A 16,254-nucleotide genomic window follows, 5' to 3' on the forward strand; every position below is an offset into this window, starting at 1 on the left:
CATGAGGAACTGTATTGAAGGGACACAGCATTAGGAAGGCTGAGAACCACTGATTTAGATACTTGGCCTACGCACCTGTATCATCGTATTGTCTGGTCCCTCACTGAATGTCACGATGACAATAAACACAGTCATGGCCGCTTACAGAGCTATATTTTAGTAACATTTTTCTATCTATTTCACATCCAATTAAAACTTTGCAAAATGCAAAAATACACAGGAAGAAATGACCTGTATCCTCATATTCAGGAAAATTGGTAGCCTTTTGACTTATGCCTCTCAAATCTCTCCCCTCCTCTGCCACATACACACACTTATTTATATATAATCCCAGTGACACAAAGGGGAGTGAACAGCGTTCCTGACCATTGCTTTATTCTGTTGATGAGGAAGATACCACCCCTTCCCTCTGGCACCTCTTGTGATTGTCTTTAGAATACTGGTTCTCAACCTGTGGGTTGTAACCCACTTAGGGGATCAAATGACCCTTTAACTCTTAGACCACCATTGGAAAATACAGATATTTCCATTAAGATTCATAACAGTAGCAAAATTATAGTTATGAAGTAGCAACAAAAATAATTTTATGGTTGAGGGTCACCCCAACATGAGGAACTGTATTGAAGGGTCTCAGCATGAGGAAGGTTGAGAACTACTGTTTTAGATACTTCTTAAGCCACGTCTACATCTTAAATTTTAAAAGCATGCATGGACATTTTTCCCATGTCAACAAATATTCTTCCAATAGTACCCTATATACACCGACATATTAGTGATTTAACAGCACTCTGTCACAGAAGTATGTTGTCATTTACTTAAACAATGTGCCTGTCATTGGACATTTGAATGTCTCCAATGTAAACCAATTCAGATGCATACTGTAGCAAAATTTATTAACATGTCTAGCACAGTATTTTTCTCTGAATGGATGATTATATTTTAAAATTGAAGGGTTTTTTTTTAAAAATGTGCACGTCTGCAAGGCTTTTGACACACATTGCAACTTGCTCTGAAGAAATGTGTTGTATTAGCTACACTCCTCATCAGTACCAGTGCCAAACATATTTTTTTTAAAATTTAGATAAATAAAACTTAAATATATCTTGATGTTACATACGTATTTCTTGATGGGAATGAGTGAGTGAGTGAATGGATGAATGAGCGAACACACTGATTGAAGGCATTCAGAAGAACATGATGTGTCAACATGACTAAGAAGCATCCCCTAAACTCACAAAGGCTACAGGACAGAAAGCACAGTGAGGAAGAGCTCAGGTGTAATGGCCTCATCCCTCGGATGGAGGATAAGATCTGCATACGGTACAGAGCACCTCAGCTATGAAAACTGAAATCTGCATTAGTGATTGGTTAACTAGTTATAGACTTCAGGTCACATCCATATTCATCTATGATCTAGAAGTTAGTGTTGTGATGGTCCCAACGCCATAATTCCTTGTCCACTCTGATCCCAGATGCTCACCTATCTAGCTGGATAAAGCAGAGTTCAGCTGATGTCGCTCTATTAACAGCATGTGACACCAATCAACAGCAGCTTCTGCTCTCCCCTTCTCTGAGCTGGATTTCATCATCTCTCCACCATGTCTGGTCTCCCTCTATGGTCCAAGTAGTGATGTATTCAGGATCCCTCCCTACCTTAGGGCTGTATTCTGGCTCTGCCTGGATACACTCAAGATTTTCCCAACACTTGAGGACCGGCCCATGTCCAGCCATATGGCAGAGACTTCTAGGTCACTGTTATCATGGTAATCTTTGTGTTTACAAAAAGAAAAATGTTCTCGCTGAGTCCATAGAAATCCTGTTCAACTTAAATCGTACAACTCCATAAGACAGGAAACATATCATCGTGCCTTATCCCCTACTCTGTTACAAAGAAGTCAGGCAAGAAGACCCATCTGTTTAGTAAGAAATATTTTGCTCATTAGAGGGTGACATCATTGCCCTCTGAAATTGGGAGAATTTTGTCAGCAGATGGTGGAAAAAAAAGATGAGATTCCATTCTCCTCCCAAAGGTACTGTGCAACACTGAAATAATCACTCGGCAACTTCAAAATTAACTAGTCACCAAACTTGAGGAAAGGGGAAGAAGAAGAGGAGGAAGAGGAGGAGGAGGAGGAAGGAGAAGAGGAGGAAGAGGGAGAGAAGGAGGAGGAAGAGGAAGAAGAGGAGGAAGAAGAAGAGAAGAGAATTACAGGAGACTTTCATTTGGAAAAAGTGTGTGGGAATTTGAGGTAATATTACTATGCCCTGGAGAAAAAGGACTGTCAGCACTTAATTCATTTTAAAAACTTTAAAAATTAATAGAAGGCCCAAAGGAACACAAATGGATGTCACCTTCTACAGTGTACTTACTCAATTCTGTTTCCTAAACTCAAGAACATGGAATTACTTTTAACCACCCTCAAAACAATGTGCTATCTTCTTTTTCCCAAAGGAGGAGGGGGGAAAAACAGATCTCAACAGTCCTGCCACCAAACCTAGGATGACTCTGAGCACAAGAAGCCTACTCACTCCAAATCTCCAAGGTCTCTGGAAGCAGAGAAAATGTTTTTCCTCCTCCCCTGGGGGGTGGGAGGGATGGAGTAAGGGGACTGACTTCCTCCCCATATGTAAAGCCTTGGGTGACTTTTCTGCATGTTGTCATCCTGTTCACAGGACAGAGGACCTGCTGTTGATATCAAGTAGCCTAAGGTCACAAGTGAAAGTAACAAGAAGGGCCTAGAAAGCCAGCAGCAATAGGAGACCTCCCTTGTGAGACAGTGAGGGTACACCCAATGCACACAATAATGTGAGACAACCTGTAGATTCTAGCAAACCACCCCTAACCCCAACCTCCGCACGTTCCCATGAACCCCAGGCTCTCACGCAGCCCTGTGCCATGCGGCTGACTCAGAGCAGCACTGCCAAGTGGGACAATCACACATGGACTGGAAAGTCCAGTGTTCATTCCCGAAGCGGTAAGTCTCCCCAGAGACTGGGTGTGTTGCAAAGTCACATTGCTTTGGCATCTCAGGCTACTGACTCATGGTTCAGGCACAGTGACTTCTCAGGATAGGGCTGTCTAACAGCTTTGTCTAGGCACATGACAATGCAGAAATACAGAGAACCCAAGGAATCTAGTAATCACAGAAGGAGGGTATAGAGGCCTAACTATGCCACCAGGCCAGCAGGGGAGCCCATGCCATTCTTAAAGTCACAATCTGTATATCTGTTTGGTTTTGTCTATAGAATTAATACGAAATAGCTTTGATGCAAGTTCCAAGCTAAAGGATCCATCCAGGCTGAATCAATCAGTCAGTCAGTCAATCAATCAATCAATAAATAAAATCATTAGCTTTGAGAAGGTTGTTTGTAGTCATTGAATTAGCACAAACATCAGGATACAATTGCTGAACACTGAACCACTGTGCAGCCTTCTCAGAGAGATCAGCAGAATGATCAGTCTCCTCTGTCAAAAAAGTGTTAAAACCCAGCAAAATACATTTCACCATCAACAAGCCAAGAAAGGCTCATGCAGTAACATTTAGAAACTGCATGGTCAAGGTAAGAGACAAATCATCAAAGTTCCCTCCCACTTTAAAAAAAAAAAAACAGACTAGCAAACAGCAGAGAATCCTGTCCTAAGTGCACATCTGAAAAGGAACTATGTTCCCGGCTCCTTTATCTCTCATGACTTGGGAACAGAACAGCAGAAATGGAACTGGGAATCGGTGAGTGACAGATGAACAGCTGATCACAAAGCTGCCTGATCAATATTAAGTCTCTGGAACTCACTAGAATTGTAGACTTCAATAAAGAGAGAGTTGGCTCTGCTGGTGTGAACCAATGGGTGTGAACCGTTTCTTGGGGGAGAGGAAGCACAGTACCGGGAGGTCCAGGGAGAGCACATTCTTCACTCATCGTGGCTGTCCATCAGCCTACAGCAACAACAACACAACCAGACTACACAATAGACCTCAGCTGTATCTTGGAAGAAATGGGATGGGGGTAGGGAGAACCACTGCTACACAAACATAACCCTCCTGACACCAGCCCCAGTACAACGTGTGACTAGAGTCACCCCAGTGCAATCAAGTTGGGAAAACATGTATGACAGCTATTTAAGCAAAGCACACAATGTGATAAGTAGACTCATCAGGAAAAAGAAAAATTTAAGAGCCAGGTGGAAATTCCAGTTGCTTCCCTGTGTAAACTAACTTAAGGGGCTGGAGTGAGGGCTCAGCAGGTGAATTCACTTACTCCTGTAGAGAACTCAGGTTTTGTTCCCAGCACCCATGTGGTGGCTTGCAACTATCTGTAGTTCCAATTTCAAGGGCTCTGATGCCCTCTGGTGGCCTCCTTAGGTACCAGGAACACACTGGGCACAGACTCACATGCAGACAAGCGCTTCAACATATACATTTAAAAACTTTTTAAAAATAATTTAATTAGGTCGTGACTTTAATTAAACAAAACCCCCAAGATAAGATGGCACAGATGATACAACTTTAAAAGAAACAGATTTAGGGAAATAAAAAGCCAAAAATCAGTTACAAAATCAACTTGTTAGTAAGAAGGAACTGAGAACAGAATGTACACCCTAGTAGTCAAAACACAAAGAGAAAAAGCTTCATAACATGTAAGTCAATTTTCTCCTACTACGTCACCTTGAACCCTGCTGCCCCCTTACCTGACACCCACTGCTCTTTATCACCTGGACAACCATTCCGTATCAGGCACCTTCCTTGGGAAAGGCTCTGAGAGGGTAATGGACTTCCAGTACGTGCCTGGCACCTACAGGCATATTACCCATGGTCCACAACCGTGCTATCCATTTGTCTCTTTTTCCCAAGCACAAGCTCACCATGAATAAAGACTGGTGCACGGTACAGCCTCCATAAATGTTTGCCCAGTGGGTGCTTAGAGGAATGTCCAAGATAGCATTACTTCATCTACATTCTGGGTCAAATGGGCAGCAGGGCAGGAGCTGAATCACATAGTTTTAGGAACCAATTATGCAATGCACTTAGCTCTATACAAGTGACAGTACACCATCAGGCCCATCAGAGGGCGAGATGGGACACAGAGAAGAGAGAGTGGGCCTCAGAAGAGGACAGAGGGATATTTTCAATGGCTATTATTCTGTACAATTAGGATTTGGCCGTGCTAAATATCGCTTTCTCATTCAAAACCCTGGGTTCAATCTCCAGCACCCACATGGTTTTATTTATTGACTTTTGCTTTCCAAATGAGTGTCATTGTCTGCTGCTGACTGCAGTTCTGAGAGTTTTGGTATAATGGGTAATTAAGATGACAGAGTTCAAAGGCACCATAAACAAGCAATGGGCGGCCTGAAAATGAACTGGCTCTGCTTCTAGCTTCTTGGACTCTGGATCCTGTTCATGAACCAGAAGAAGGCCTTGTGGCCCAATAAATAAGGCTTGGCACTGGGGCAAATGACTTAATGAAGGGCAGAGATGTGACGAATCAGTAACATTGGACAATGTTGGGCATCCTCTTTATCTTCAGACTCCCTGCAGTCAATCCCTCCAGCAGAGAGAGGAAGAGCTATTGCGAATCCAAATGCTAAACCCTGACCCGTATTAGAGTATATCTGCACTTTGATAGAAACGGCTAGCGGAGTAAATGTGGTATATCTCATCTGGTAGCTGTGCATTAGGCTAGACAAAAGAAGCTTCATCTTTATAGGTCAAAAGCTACTTATATCTCTGACGTTATAGGTTTCAAACTGATAAAAAGAAACAACAGATCAAACTGTATTAAGACGCTATCTTAAGTTTTTTAAAAAATTTCAGAATATGTTCTACTTGGGCACTCTGTCAGTATTTGTTTGTATTCACATGATCCTTGATACACTGAGGAGGGCCCCCACAAACAACTGAAAACAAAGTGTCCCTGGTTAGTTTGCAGAGACCCCGACTTGCAGTTATTATTTTGGGTCTCTGATGAGGATTCCCTCAACTTAGGAGAAAGCCAGACCATATACTAAATCCAATCACCTGTCAGATCATTTCCACGTAGTTAACTGCTGACTCCTTACAAGTTACACTGGATTCACACCTCACCTAAATCCACTTACAGAGCAAGGCACGCTGTGGCAGGAGATCGGCTTCGTGTGTGTTTGGTAAGGATGGAGCAGAGTCAGCAGGCATTGGTGAGTTTTTTCCACCTGGGCTGCTGACATGTACACACAGTGGCATGTACAGAAATAGTATTTTATGGAGGACTCAAGCATTTCAACAATGACAGTGGACGGAAAGGACAGGTGATCTTCCTCAGAGTAACTAAAGGTGACATCATCCATCGGGGATTGATTGCTTTGTGACATTAACACTCACTGGGCACACTGGATTGGCTGATCTAGGGAAGAAACCAAAGCACAAAGATGGCTGCTCTGTCCCAGAGGCAGACCCGATCCAGATCTCACATCTGACTCATGTCTCAGCTTCCTGAAGCCTGCTCCTGTCCACACTGAGTGAATTCTGGCTCCCAGAGGTCTGCAGAGGCAAGTACCTCCTTCTTGTCTAACTCGATTACTTCATGGTGATCTTAAGGGACTCGTGAAATACATGCCTCAGACTTTGGCCCTGGTTCTGGGAAGAAGGCTGGGAATGGGAGGGGAGAGTGCTGAGTAAAGAACAGGAAGTGGGGAAATGAACAACAGGAAGTCATCTCAGGAACCCCTTTCCTCCCCCTCTCCCTTCAACCACTTGGAATTTGGAGCAAATTCTTAACTCTCACAAACTCTCTCACTGCTAGGGAGTCATGTCAGTCAGAAAGCATTGTAACCGTGCAAACCAGAGGATCAGAGTTCAATGTTCATGCCCACAAAACAAACAACAACAAAACCAGGCAGAAGTGGCAATTAGCAGCTGCAATCCCAGCACTCCTACAGCAAGATAGAAGGCAGAGATGGGAGAATGACCTTGTGGCCAGCTAGCCTGGAGTGCTACGCAGTATAGTAACACAGACAAGAGAGAGACATTGCTCACAAGGGAAAAGTCAAGAACCAACTTCCTGACATGTGCATATCCACCAAGGCACTGTAAACACTTGTTCTCTCTCTCCCTCTCTCCCTCCCCACTCCGGCTCCTTCCCCCAAAATAATCAAACAAACAAATAAATGAATGGATGAATGAATAAAAAAAACACTACATGTGCCTGTTTTCCCATTGGCTGGCTCTTGTCTCATATGTCATACTAAACTGGAAACCCAGGGATCGATTGCTTTTACAACAGGAATTTGAAAGGTCCTATTTCAATGTTATTTTAGTTCCAAAGCCACTGATAAAATACAACACTGTTTCTCCTGTAGTATCTCATTCAGCTAAACAAAATAAAATTTTATTGAAATTATTCTTAAAAGGCAGAATGATCTTCTAAAAGTTTTGAGGGTGTATTAAGAGACCAGAATCAGTAACAGCTTTTTGTTTTTGTTTTTCTTTTTTTTTAAAACATATTTCCATTCAGAAACATTTGGAAAAGGGCTAATTATTGAGGTAAACTCAGCAAGGTAGGCAGAACTGCTAAGCTGGGAATAGGGTCTGTTGTAGTGTTTTTGACCAGTACGTTTAAGGCCCATGGCTCAGTCCCCAGCACTTCAAAGAATGGGGGATGCCTGCCTTAGTTGGGATATAAATGCCCTCTGCTAACTACTGCTGGATCTTGTTTCCCTTTCTTCTTGTTCATCTTACAAGTGACCTGGGTACACTCATGTTTTGTGTGTGAAATTAAGAAATAAAGCATAGGCCCAATTACCTCATATTCAAATCCAGCTAGAATAACATTAAAGCTTCAACTTTAGAGAATTCTCTAGTTGCAAGGTAAAAACCATCTTGCTAATTTGAACCTGTTTGGGATGAAGCAAGAGTTACACAAACGTTCCCATGTAAAAAAAATACAAAGGCAAACGGGATATTATAGAAAAAGCCACACTCGCTTGAACACCCAAGTTATTTTTACTCCTGGAATCTAGCCTCTCTTAGATGCCCTCCTCTTAAAGCAAAAGAATATAAGAGAAGACAGTGGAAACATGGCCAGCCATTTTCTTGGAGAAAATGGGTCCTGGATCGGTAGATCTGATATGTATATCTTTATGCATCATTTATGTGTCCAATAAATATTCATTACCATCCAAATTGGTAAAAATATAAAAACCATATATTTTTCAACTGAGGATTATTTATAGGTAGCAGATTCTATAAATTCGCATGCTGCCATAGAAAGTTCCTTTTTGAGTTTTATTTTCCCAAATGATGAAGCCAATTTGGTTCATGATTTTCTCTGAATACTTTTGAATATGAAAACTCACATTTATGACAAATGTTAACTTAAAGATATTAGTTCTCTATGATGAAATAAACATATTCAAAATAAACACAATAAAAGTTAGAATTACAATTAGAAGTTGGGCCTAAGGACACACGTCTGTTATCAATGATACTTGGGAGCTGAGGCAGGAGGACTGCTTGATCTCAGGAAGTTAGCATAAACCAGGGCAACATAGAATCCCCCTTCTTGGAAAAGAAAAAAGCCAACGAGAAGAGGAAGAGAAGGAGGAAAGATTCAATGAAGAATAGTACAATCTAGACACTAAAAAGGGCACTGTATGCGCACAGATGATGAGGGAACAAAGTGTAAAGATGCAACCTGCTCAGGACATGCCAGTTGTACAGTGTGCTTATGCCATTAGCAGTATCTTTCCCATAACAGCATTAGGCCATTCGCTACAAGAACTGGTATCTAGCCCTTATGTGAGGTGCTCTATTGCTTTTGGCACACACCAAAATAGCTAATGATGTTCTAGGAAGTTGTAGTATAGATTTCCCCTTTCAGAACATCAAACTTGACTTCTCTGGCTTGAAGATAATGCCTGTTAATGGGGCACATGAAATGACTTTGTGGGCTGCCAGCCTGGTACTACAGGGGGAGGGTGTTTTATGCACAAGGCCGTGAGTTCTATCCTTAGTGCTACATACAAAAATAGCAACAAAACCACCTGAGTAAAATCCAGCCACTGAAAGTCTGCAACTTATAATTTGAGAACATTTCTGATGCTTTAACAGATTCTACCCCAAACATAGTACTGAGGGTGTATTTTAGTGCTGACCTTCCTTGAAGGTCCTCCATCAACACTTAAAATAGTGTCTTCAGAAAAGGCCACATAACATTTTGTTACTCAAATTTTGGAAATGTTCCACCCAGATGGCTCTCCTGAACCTCAGACCAGGTTAGTAGTCATATTTATAGTTGGAATGAAAGGCTAGGAAGAGATGAGTTCCCGGATGTGAGGAACTATAACACCCTCGTGGTACACGGTAATTTTCCCTTACGTAGATATCTCTCCAGACTCAAATGCTAAACCTCCTCAGACCTGAACATGTCACCTGACAGGGCGACCTGCTTCACGAGACAACTGACTTCACAAATGTACTCCGTTGCTTTATCCTCCCAAAGAAGCTCGGCCTCGGGAACATGAATCCAGTTTTTTCTAGACCATTTTATATGATGTGAAGATTATATCTAATACAGGCTTGCCATGTACCATGAGGGGTTTGCAATACTCCATGCGCCCGTCTGCTTTATCACTTACTTCAGTTCAAGGACTTTCATTAATGTTAAAACACCAAACACAATCCATGAGCCATTATCCATCAGTTCTGTGACCATATAAAACTATTTACTAAGACCTAAGGCATAATAACAAAACTGAGAGCATAGTTTACTAACTAAACGCCACTTTAATTAAATGAATGTGTGTTTTAGCCCTATTTTTATTTATGTGAATGTGTGTGTGTGACTCTTGTACATACATACAGAGGCCAGTAGAGGGCATCAGATCCCCTGGAGCTGATGCTACAGGCAGTAACCACTAACTAGATGTAGGTGCTAGGAACTAAACTTGTGATCGCCAGGAGAGGGCTCTTAACTGCTGAGCCATTTCTCCAGCCCCTTAAATATGTTCTTAACCAGAAGGTAAGCTGAACCTGAAGGCACAAAACGGACAGCTCCCCAAGACAATCCTGATAACCTTCTACCTGGCAGAAAACAAACAGAAAAAAAAAAAAAATGCTACAATACATTAAAAGGAAAACACGTAAGCAAACGTTCAGCTATTTAAGGAGGAATAAAATTAAATTCTTAACTAGAGCCCCTTCTAAACACTCCGCCATCGACAACAGAAGTTCATTATTAACAGAATCCAGCACAGAACAGATGACCCTTTGGTAAGGAGAAGGCTATTTTTCACTTCCCCTGGTAACTATCTTTAGCACGTTAACTCTTAGGAACTAGGAATGCACATATGGATTTACTATGAAGCAATGTACCATTATCTAACGTCAGCTATGGGGGCAGGGGAGCCTATGAAATCAGTGCAAATGACATCTTAAGGCATGCCAGGCATCAATACGGGCATTGAGGTCTGGTGACAAAGGTCTTATGATTACTGGGCCTTTCAAGGTCTGGGCATTCCCAACTGTGACCAGTGAGCTATTTCCATCTCCATATAGAAAGGAATCAATAGAATACTGAAGTCTGCCTAACTTGTACGGCGGGGGAATCATCACAGTGGACATTATCTGAAACGGAGAGCCTTGAGACAGAGGCAATTTCAGAATAATGATGGAAATAGTCTGCGGCTGAGAGAATGTTGAACTCAATCTCCTTCAAAACACAGGGAAGGCTCAAGTCAGGGTAAGAGGGGCAGGAGTCACCCAAGTCAGGACTGCAACTGAGTTCAAGTAGACTTTAGGAAGACGTTTATTGGGTGCAGCTTGGCACAGGCACCATGACTAAGTGGGTATGGGAGTGTGCAGAAAGTCACCTGGCAAAAAACACAGTAAATAACTCGCTTTCTTAAACTCACTCCATTAATAAATGTCCCACCATCGTTATCTGTCCCTCGCCCCAGAAGTGGAAGTCATTCTTGAATTTCTGGAAGAGTGTGCTATATGAGAAGGGAATGTAAGAATTCCTGGCCCTTTACTGGACTGTGACAGACTGCACTGATTTGGGGGACATGTAGAAGGAGACAGTTTGGTGAGAGGTTTCTAATAGAGTGTGTACCTGGAACTCTGGATTTATGTGTGCAAGCGAGTATAATTTTAACATCTACACTAACGTGTGAGCTCTGTCCCAGCAGGGCCTGCCCCTCTTTCTCATTCACCTTTGCTAGCACCAGGCCTGCATCAAAGCAAGCCTCCATACATACCTCCCAGACAAAATGCCCAGCAGATAAAATGCCTAATCCTTACACACCCAATTCTTTCTGACAGTTCATAGATAGATGATGGTTCTGATGGACCCTCTAAAAGAAATTCAAAAGGCCAACATAAATGAAGTAATGCTTTCTTGGCAGCTTGTGCAAAATGCCCATAGACCTCAGCATATATTAATGTCTTTCCTAGATGACAGATGACTAGTTGCTTGTAGTCTAAGTGTGTGAAGTGTTAGAATGACCTCGTGTCTCTGAATGAACTAGTCAACCTTGCCCTTGATTCAGACAGTATTGATCAGGACAGTACACAGTGGGCTTGATACTAAAGGACCCACTATGGACAAGCGAGTCTTTGTCTTCTCTCTCTCAATTTGAGTGAATCACATCCCTCTCAAGTTCCTGCGTTTATTCTTTATGATTCATTGGGTTCATAATATATACTACTAGTCTTTTGAATTTGGGATGAGAGACCCAGGGTCATATTTAAAACTATGGATATGGTTCTTGGATGACCTCATAGTCTCAGGATCCAAGGCTTGCTAGCCTATGACATATTTATTATTATAAATGGTACCATTTTTGTCTCTCAGCAAGACTGGCATGGCTTTAAAATGCATGGTCCTTGAGCTGCAATGGAAATCTGGTGTTTGTTTGGGAAAGTGGAAACAAGAAGGGAGTGAAAGGGATTATTTACTTCTGATATGGTACCGTTAGCTGCTTAGACAAAGCAAAGTCAAGACTAATCTGTAGCTGCAAGGCTCCAAAGCACGCCCCTGGAGGAGCAAGGAAGATGGACACTAGACTAGGTAAATAAAGCTTTGCTTAAATGAGCTGGACACCGGGGTAGGCTTTCCCCACAGAGGCAAAGAGCACAGCATGTCTGCCTTGCTCAAGGGCCTGCTGCTACCAAGGGGCCTGAGAGAGGTACTATTATTTCTCACCCTCGGGGATAACAGCTGAGGGTTGATGTATTAAATCTGGCTCAACAAAAGCATGAAATAGGAAGCAATAAATGTGCTGTGGGAGGCTAAGGGAAGTTTTATAGAGGAAGTTAAGAATTGGACTTCACCGTGAAGAATGCACACACTTGCAGCAGGGGGAAAATGGAGGACACATTTTGGGTAGAAAAAATTGTAGGGGTTAAAACTCAGAAATATGAAAAGCCCAGGGTTAGTTCAGCTATGGGCATGGGCACTGGTGTGGCTGAAATGAAGGGTACTGGGCATGGAAGTAAAGGTGAGGTCAGAGAAAATGACCAAGTTCAGATCACACCGGGCCCTGAGTGTGCCAAAAATGTATGGAGTCTGTGACATACAGAATAAGGAAGCATGGGGCTTTTTATAAAACATGGCTGAAAAAGAGAACTTTGTTTCAGAAAGACTGCCTATGTAGGGTATAGATGAAAACCTAAGATCATGAGTGAGGAGTGGCTTCCAACAATCAGGAGGAGATGACCTACCAAACAAAGCTCTACACTTTGAGACAAGGCAATTCCCTCCATTCTTGCTCCATATTGTTTGAAGATGGCGCTGTGCAGGACAAGTTTATTCCAATTCCTGGAATCATCATGAGACTCCTAGTTGAAAAGGTATCATTTGGTCATATTAAAACAGTCTCAAATGATATAATGGGGGAAAGTCATTAAAATGTCTCTATCTGTGGGTAATACAATCTTCTGCAGAGAAAACCGTCAGATCACAGGGGCGCATGGACATGTGCCCACGATCAGAGGAAACAAACCAAACCAGCAAAGCGGTAGGTGACAAGCCCAACACACTGAGAGAAAGCTGCTTTGTGTGCTTTGTAATAAACAGTCGGTGGAGGGGATTAAAAAAGAATGATTCTATTTACGAAAGCACTAAAAATAATGAAACCTCAGAAGTAGACATAATGAAAAAAAGCAAAGCGTACACACCGAAACCTGCAAAATATTCCTGACAGAAACTAAAAAGACATAAATGAATGGGAAGATTTTCCATGTTCATGGATTAGAAAATTTTCTATTTTGCTCTTAATGAGAATCTTAATGGCAACTTTTGTAGAAATATAAAAATCCACCCTAAAATTCATAAGGAATCTCAAGGGATTTCAAATAGTTACATCAAGCTTTTAAAATTAAATAGAGTCTGGGAAGATGACTCAGGGCTTAAGAGAACTTTCAGCTCTTGCAGAAGAACCAGATTCCATTCCCAACAGGGAGTCAGGTGGCTCCCAACTGCCTGTAACTCCAGTTCCGGGTGATGCAGCGCCCTCATCTGGCCATTGTGAGCACTACATGCATATGTGCACATGGACACAAACACAAAATTTAAAAATATAAATAATTTAAAGGGATAAACAAAATTGAAAGAGTCCCATTTTACAAGTTCAAAACTTACTGCAAAGCTACAGTAATCAGTCAGATGCCAGTAAAAGAACAGATCGTACGAGAAGCAGCCCACATAAGGGTGGTTACTTAATTTTCAAAAAGGATGCCAACACCATTTAATGGGAAAATGTCAGCAGAGAGATCTTGGAAAACTGAATAGCCACAAGCAGATGAGTTTTTAACTTAATGTGGTTTTTTTAAAAAAGTAAGTGCTAAAATCTACAAAACCATCAGCAGAAAACGGGGTGATATCATTGTCACCACCTCCACATTGTTTTGGCAATGATGGCATGAATATAACACCCAAGGCATGAGCAATAGGAAAATGATGAGAACAGAATTTTGAAATTAAGAACATCAGTATCAAAAATACCATCAACATAGTAAAAAAAAAGCCACCCATATAGGATGGGTGAAAATAACAAAGGTTTTTTTGTTGTTGTTGCATTATAAAAAACTAAACAAACAAACAAACAAAAAAATAGATCATGGGTCACAGGTCACAAGTACCAAGGATTTGAATAAACCTTTCCCCAAAGACGCACAAATGGCTGGAGATCACGGGAAAAGATATTCAACTTTGATAATCAATTATTTGTCAAACGCAAACCAGAAAGACACATGAATCCCATTTTCACAGCTATGATCAAGAAACTAGAAAAAAATAAAGTAAAAAGTGTTAGTGAGAAAGAATTTGGAACACAGATACACTGCAGGCAGTGTGGTTTACAGTTACTGTCGAAAACATACAGAAGTTGTCAGAGAGTTAAATGCAGAATTACTAGTTATTCTGAGTCTTCGGCCATATATTTAAATTCATAGAACTCTATTCAACTCCGTACAAAGCAGAGAGTGTAGCCCGAGGTATTTAATTAGCATTGTTCACAATATTTAAAGGGCGGCACTGCCCTATAAATTGTGCCTATCAATAGATGTGTGGGTAAACTAAAACGGAATCTGCAGTTGATGCTGGGGTGCCGAGATCAAACAGACACAGGACGGACCAACACAAACATGGAGCAACTCCACTTTTAAGAGACACAAAGTACAGTACTGGCAGCCAGCGCCTGGGGGTGGAAGCAATCGATGCTTGTGGAAGAAATTCTGTGTGGGAAGAAGTGGACCATGGCCCGCAATGTGAGCACACTTACTGAAACTGAATTGAATGCTCAAAGCTGGTTAACGTGGTAGTGCTGTTTGCTCTGCATATTTAGCCATCATTTACAAAGTCCAAGAAGCTCAGCCTGAACGACAGGATTCTGACTCAGCTGAGATAGTACCAGGAGGAGAGGTCTATGAAAAGAGACCTTAGAAAGAAACGAAAAGGTTGAGCCAGCTTAGGCTGACCCTGACCAGCACAAATGGTCAAGACGCTCAGGGACATGGACTCACGTTGCAGGTGGATGAGCCATCCAGCGTCGGGTAGGAGCCATCAGGCCAGTCTGCAGGGTCCAAGGCAGATGACTGACGGTGCTGGGCCTCGTATTCCTTCAGCTGCAGCAAGAATAAATGAAAGAGTGAAGTAGAATAATGGTCACTTACTGCCGTGTACTTCACAGCAGAAATCACATAGAACTTTCCCACGCTGGGGATGGTGACCCAGGGCTAGCCAAAGCTAAGCCTTCCAGAACCACAAGAACAGGGTATGAAACCCTGCCTTCGGGTTTCAAACCAGATCAACGGACACAACAGACTCTTGCTGTTCCAAAAGGAACCTTGATTTTCCTCCTCCAACACCAAGACTCATTCTCTCCCTAAGTCTGAAACCAGGAACTTTCTACAGCATAGGTCCACATGTATACAACCAAATGTGCATCCTTCCTCTTAGAGGGCAGTGGAAAAAGCCAGCGACATCCAAATATCAAAGGGAGAATGCCTGGAACCAACTTTTAGAAATGTCAGGGCAGGGCTAGGGATGTTGCTCAAGTAGTTGCATAACCTGCGTAGCTCTGGGTTCAAAGCCCCAGCATCTCACAAGCTGGGCATGGAGGGTATGGCTGTTATCCCAGCACAGAGAGGCAGAGGCACCAGGAAGCCTGGCCTGCTTCATTTAAGGCTATGACTCTTATATCTAACAATTTTATCACCTAACAAATATGAAATAGCTCGCTAGGGACTTTGAACACGGGGACAGAATAGTAAAGACAAAAAACAAACAAACAAAACACCTTTTGGAGCTGCTGAAAACGTAGGTTTAGAAACTCAGTATTTAAGTGTCAAGAAAAAGCAAAACGAACACAGAAAGGAAAGGAAATGTTATAGAAAACGGAGCAAATATAACAAAACTGAGTAGGGGCTCTTTCCGAATGCCAAGTGCGAGTGAGCCAGTCCCGAGAGGTTTGTGTCCGGCCCAGAGGAGCAGCACTCAGCTCTTCAGGCACCTAAGCCATCATGGCATTCACACCTACCTGTAATTTAGTCTTCAGATCCAAATGAAGTCATTGATCCAGCTGTGTTTCATGAAGCAAGCAAGTTAAAGAGAGAAACGACCTGACATCGGGGTATTACAGTGTTCCTAAGCCAGAGCTGTGGGATGCAGTGTCCTCGTTTATTGAAAACCAGGATGTCTCTTTTACCTCTGCATGTGGGAGGAGGTGGAGGAGGTGGAGGAGGAGGAGGAGGAGGAGGAGGAGGAGGAGGAGGAGGAGGA

General features: G+C 42.2%; 1 protein-coding gene across 1 annotated transcript in view; it reads right to left on the bottom strand.

The window, feature by feature from the left end:
* Positions 1–16,254, bottom strand: part of Sash1 (SAM and SH3 domain containing 1) — a 167,082-nt gene that overhangs the window by 40,536 nt on the left and 110,292 nt on the right. Inside the window, exon 8 of the mRNA XM_028764361.1 lies at positions 14,997–15,098. Within this exon, the coding sequence (XP_028620194.1) occupies positions 14,997–15,098 (102 nt within the window). The remainder of the gene's footprint in view (positions 1–14,996; positions 15,099–16,254) is intronic.

Source organism: Grammomys surdaster, unplaced genomic scaffold (assembly GCF_004785775.1).
Source record: "Grammomys surdaster isolate TR1022 unplaced genomic scaffold, NIH_TR_1.0 143, whole genome shotgun sequence".
In the NCBI taxonomy this organism is placed as follows: Eukaryota; Metazoa; Chordata; class Mammalia; order Rodentia; family Muridae; genus Grammomys; species Grammomys surdaster.